Genomic DNA, 5,548 nt, shown 5'->3' with positions numbered 1-5,548 from the left:
AAGGAGAGGAGAGGAGAGGAGAGGAGAGGAGAGGAGAGGAGGAGAGGAGAGGAGAGGAGAGGAGAGGAGAGGAAAGGAAAGGAAAGGAAAGGAAAGGAAAGGAAAGGAAAGGAAAGGAAAGGAAAGGAAAGGAAAGGAAAGGAAAGGAAAGGAAAGGAAAGGAAAGGAAAGGGGAGAAACAAAAACAATATATTGCCCTGAGATATACTCGGTGAGGTGAGAAACAAAGTTTTCTAAACTTTATCGGCAACTATAATGTACATTATATCAGCTCACCGTTTCAGGTTCTCCATCTTGCTTTTGTGTTTAATGGTCTTCCATTTCACACGTCTCTCATTTAACCTGTGACTGCAGAGCAGAGTGATTTCTGCTCGTTGTTGTCTGCTTCTTCAGTCTGTTCTCTAGAAGAGATAAGAGCGAGAAGAGAAGAGAAGAGAAGAGAAGAGAAGAGAAGAGAAGAGAAGAGAAGAGAAGAGAAGAGAAGAAAAGAGAAGAGGGGTAACAAAATCATCAAGTTGCCCTGAGACACCCAGAGAGGTGAGAAATGAAGATTTCTGAACCTTATCAGGTACTGTAATGTACATCAAGTCAGCACAGTTTCCGGTTCCCCATTTTGGTTTTGTATTTAAAGGTCTTCCATTTTACCGGTCTGTCATTTTACCTGTGACAACTGTGCGGAGTACTTGCTGTGCCTTGTCTCCTACTTCTTCAGTCTTTCCTCTAGAGATGAGAAGGAGAAAAGAAGAGAAAAGAAAAAGAAAAGGAGGAATATAAGCAGTAAGTTGTCCTGATGTATCGGGAGAGGTGAGATACGAATTTTAATCTTTCTGCACCTTATCGGCTACTGTAATGTACATCACGTCAGCATGCTGTTTCCGGTCCGCCATTTTGCTTTTGTATTTAACGGTCTCCCATTTTACAGGTCTCTCATTTTATGTGTGTCGGCCAAGTGGAGTGCTTGCTGCGCCCTGCCTCTTTTTCAGTCTGTCGTTGAGAGGAGAATGAGAAAAGGAGAGAAACGAGAAAAAAAAAAAGTAAAGGAGGAATATAAGCAGTAAGTTGCCCTGAGATACCCGGAGAGGTGAGAAATCAATCTTTCTGAACCTTATCAGCTACAGTAATGTACCTCACATCAGCATGCTGTTTCCGGTCCGCCATTTTTCTTTTGTATTTAACAGTCTCCCATTTCACAGGTCTCTCATTTTACATGTGGCGGCCGGGTGGAGTGCTTACTGTGTCTCGTCTCCTGCTTCTTCAGTCTGTCCTCTAGAGACGAGAACAAGAAAAGAAGAGAAAAGAAAAAGAAAGGGAAAGAAAGGGAAGACTATAAGCAGTAAGTTGCCCCTAGATACCGGGAGAGGTGAGATCCTTCTGAACCTTATCGGCTACTGTAATGTACATCATATTAGCACTCTGTTTCTGGTCCGCCATTTTAGTTTTGTATTTAACGGTCTCCCATTTTTACAGGTCTCTCATTTTATGTGCAACGACCGAGCAGAGTGCTTGAGCTTGCTACAGTACAGAGTGCTTTCTGTGCCTTGGCTCCTCCTTCTTCAGTCTGTCCTCCAGAGACGAGAACGAGAAAAGTAGAGAAAGGGGAAAAGAAGGAAACGTAACGAAGGAATATAAACAGTAAGTTGCCTTGAGATACACAGAGAGTTGAGAAGTTAATCTTTCCGCACCTTATCAAGTATGGTAGTGTACCTCACGTCAGCATGCTATTTCCGGTTCGCCATTTTGCTTTCGTATTTAATGGTCTCCTATTTTACAGGTCTTTCATTTTACCTGCTGCAACCATACGGAGTGCATGCTGCACCTTGCTTCTTGCTTCTTCAGTCTGTCCTCTAGAGTCAAGAACGAGAAAAAAAGAGAAAAGAAGAGAAAGTAAAATTAAGGGAGGAATATAAGCAGTAAGTTGCCCTGAAATACCGGGGGAGAGGTGAAATATGAATCTTTCTGAAGCTTATGGGCTACTGTAATGCATATCACAGCGGCAAGCTGTTTCCTGTCCACCATTTTGCTTTTGTATTTAAAGGTCTTCCAATTTACAGGTCTCTCATTTTATGTGCAACGACTGTGCGGAGTGCTTGCTGCTCCCTTCCTCTTGCTTCTTCAGTCTGTCCTCTAGAGGAGAAGAAGAGAGAAACAAAACAAGTTGCTCTGAAATATCTGAAGAGGTGAGTTATGAATGTTTCTGAACCTATTGGCTACTGTAACATACAACAGCAAGCTCTTTCATTTCTGCCATTTAACTTTTGTATTTAATTGTCTCCCATTTTACAGGTTTCTCCTTCTTAAGTGGGATGACTGTGTAGAGTACTTACAGCTCCAGGACTCTTGCTTCTTCAGTCCGTCATCTGTTTGGTTAACCAGCTTGCTGTCTTTAAATCTGAGTGGTTAGTCATTTACACAAGTTCATTCAGAATGTCATCTCAAGGGAGCTACGCAAAGGTCGCAGAGAGTTTTGAGAACATAAGTGAACACAGCTGCTTGAGTGAGACATCTGGTGCCCTGGTGGACACAGAGACAATTTCTGACATCAAAATGAAGGGTCCAGAAGTGAGTCTGGCACCAAGCAGTAATGTTACTGAAACCGAAGAGAGCAGTGTTTCCAGCCCTCAAAATACTGATGAAAATTCTGGGGATGGTTACCAGGGTTACGAGGGTGACGATGACGACGATGATGATGACTCCAATCTTCCCAGCTTTGAGGACTCTGACAATTTTATCAGCAGTACAGAATGCTCATCCAGTCCTCAAGAGCTGGAGGAAGGTGAGATTGTGGAAGAGCAGAGTGTGGGAAGGCTTTTTCATCACTATGAGCTGGAGGCCGGAGAGGTTGTGGAAGCACAGGGCGTTCAAAACCTGTTCTGCAGTTATGAGTTGGAAGAAGGTGAGGTTTTAGAAGCACCGAGAGTGCAAAGCATGTTATGTCACTATGAGTTAGAGGCTGGTGAGGTTGTGGAAGCACAGGAAGTGCAAGGTCTTTTCTGCCATTATGAATTGGAGGAAGGTGAGGTTGTGGAAGCACAGGGAGTGCAAAGCCTGGTACAGTACCATGAGTTAGAAGAAGGTGAGGTTGTGGAAGCACAGGGAGTGCAAAGCCTGGTACAGTACTGTGAGTTGGAGGAAGGTGAGGTTGTAGTAGCACAGGGAGTGCAAAGCCTGGTGCAGCACCATGAGTTGGAGGAAGGTGAGGTTGTGGAGCATGAAATTGGAAGCTTGCTCCTCCGCCGCCACCATGTTTTGGATGCTTGTGAGATTGTAGAAGAACAGGGACTGGAAAGCCCATTCCACCACCGTGTGTTGGGGCAAGGTGTAGTTGGGAATGATCAGGATGAGGTCTCTGAGGTGTATGAACAGAACAGTGTGGAGCGCAGTGAGCAATATGACATTGAAGATAGTTCGATAGATGAATGGATGGCCTTAGAGACATCTCCTCTCCTAAAACCTCGATGGAATGTCCTTAATGCCCTTCGGGATAGGCAGCTTGGTTCCAGTGGTCGCTTTGTGTATGAAGCCTGTGGTGCAAGATTATTTGTGCAGCGCTTCTCCCTAGAGTATGTTTTTGAAGGCCATGCTGGTTGTGTTAACACTGTTCATTTTAACCAACGTGGCACCCTGCTGGCTAGTGGCAGTGATGATCTAAAAGTTATTGTGTGGGACTGGCTTCATCAGCGACCATTACTGAACTTTGACAGTGGCCACAAAAATAATGTCTTACAGGCAAAATTCCTTCCTAACTGTAATGATGCCATCTTGGCTATGTGCGGCCGTGATGGGCAGGTACGAGTTGCACATCTATCTGCTATGGCAGGGACTCACATGACTAAGCGTTTGGTAAAGCATGGAGGAGCATCCCATAGACTGGGTTTGGAGCCAGATTCACCCTTTAGGTTCTTAAGTTCAGGTGAAGATGCAGTTGTCTTCAGTATTGACCTCAGACAAGCCCAGCCAGCTTCAAAGCTGATGGTAACCAAAGATGGTGATAAGAAAGTGGGACTATATACAGTCTTTGTGAATCCTGCCAATGTCTACCAGTTTGCTGTAGGTGGGCAAGATCAGTTTGTGAGAATTTATGACCAAAGGAAAATTGATGAGAATGTCAACAATGGAGTTCTCAAAAAATTCTGCCCTCATCACCTTATTAGCTGTGAATACCCAGCATATATCACCTCTCTGATGTATAGTTATGATGGCACAGAGGTCCTGGCTAGCTACAATGATGAAGATATTTATATCTTCAACTCTTCTGATAGTGATGGAGCTCAATATGCTAAGAGATATAAAGGACACAGAAATAATGCCACAGTGAAAGGTGTATATTTCTATGGCCCAAGAAGTGAATTTGTTATGAGTGGTAGTGATTGTGGGCACATCTTCATCTGGGAAAAATCATCCTGCCAGATTGTTCAGTTCTTGGAGGCAGATGAAGGAGGAACAATAAACTGTATTGATCCCCATCCTTACATGCCTGTGCTGGCATCCAGTGGGCTAGACCATGAAGTTAAGATCTGGTCACCCATAGCTGAAACTTCCAGTAAACTTACTGGCTTAAAGAATGTGATTAAAATTAATAAGCTGAAACGAGATAATTTTACCTTACACCACACTTCCCTGTTTGACAACCACATGCTTTGGTTCCTCATGAGTCATTTGACACAGTCAAATTACCAACGTAATCTGAGAGGTATAAGAATTGAAGTTGGAGGCGGAGATTTCAGTGACTCTTCCAGCAGCTCTGATGAGGAAGAAAACCAAGACTCACAGTGCCAGACATCCTAAGGAATGTCCTGAGACACCACTTGAAGCTGATGTCACTTCATAGGACTTTAAAAATCAGATTGTAGGAGTTTCTTTCTTTCTTTTTGCAGCGATTTATAGTGAAAGTATTTCTATTTCCACTTCCACTTTTTATTACTTGATTTTTGTTATTCCTTGCTACCCTGTGTACTACATAATTATAAAAATATAAGAGGCCTACTTTGTATTCTTACAGATAACTATGGATTTGCCTAAATTTGGTGAAAAAATTAATAGTTCTGTAAGATCTGATTTCTGTTCCTCAAAAATTGTTGGGTTAAAAATGTTCAGTAACTTGATTCTGAATCTTAAGTTTTTTTGTCATAAAATTTTAAGAAATGTTTGTGTTCTAAAGTAAAGTAAAATAAAACAAACCATGGTGTTTTTCTTTTCATGCGAACCCTTGGTTATACACACCACACACTTTGTTCTTTGGCTTTCTGCCACAGATAAAAGCAAGAGGATAAAGTAGTTTTGTTTCTAATCAGATAAGGAATTATATACTTCCTTTGATTTAATCACATTTTCAGAATCGACACTAATAACATGAAATTATTTAAACACATTAAACCTGGAAAGAAATTAGATTCAGTCACTATTTGCTTGACCTGCCATTTCAATGTTTTTGAAATGTTCTGGTTGAGAAATAACATTTTTGGGGTTGGGGATTTAGCTCAGCGGTAGAGCGCTTGCCTAGCAAGCACAAGGCCTTGGGTTCGGTCCCCAGCTCCGAAAAAAAAAAAAA

At 42.3% G+C, this 5,548-nt stretch overlaps 1 protein-coding gene across 1 annotated transcript; it reads left to right on the top strand.

Annotated features, from left to right (window-relative positions):
* The first annotated feature begins 1,237 nt into the window (after window positions 1-1,237).
* On the top strand, window positions 1,238-5,177 carry Dcaf8l1 (DDB1 and CUL4 associated factor 8-like 1). The gene is made up of 5 exons (NM_001408852.2): window positions 1,238-1,333; window positions 1,468-1,632; window positions 1,772-1,910; window positions 2,052-2,177; window positions 2,284-5,177. Exon 5 carries the CDS (start codon window positions 2,425-2,427, stop codon window positions 4,783-4,785), a length of 2,361 nt encoding a protein of 786 aa, NP_001395781.1. The 5' UTR covers window positions 1,238-1,333; window positions 1,468-1,632; window positions 1,772-1,910; window positions 2,052-2,177; window positions 2,284-2,424; the 3' UTR covers window positions 4,786-5,177.
* Window positions 5,178-5,548: the final 371 nt, after the last annotated feature.

This window comes from Rattus norvegicus, chromosome X (assembly GCF_021556685.1).
Source record: "Rattus norvegicus strain SHRSP/BbbUtx chromosome X, alternate assembly SHRSP_T2T, whole genome shotgun sequence".
Lineage (NCBI taxonomy): Eukaryota > Metazoa > Chordata > Mammalia > Rodentia > Muridae > Rattus > Rattus norvegicus.
This window is presented reverse-complemented; position numbering and strand designations above follow the sequence as displayed.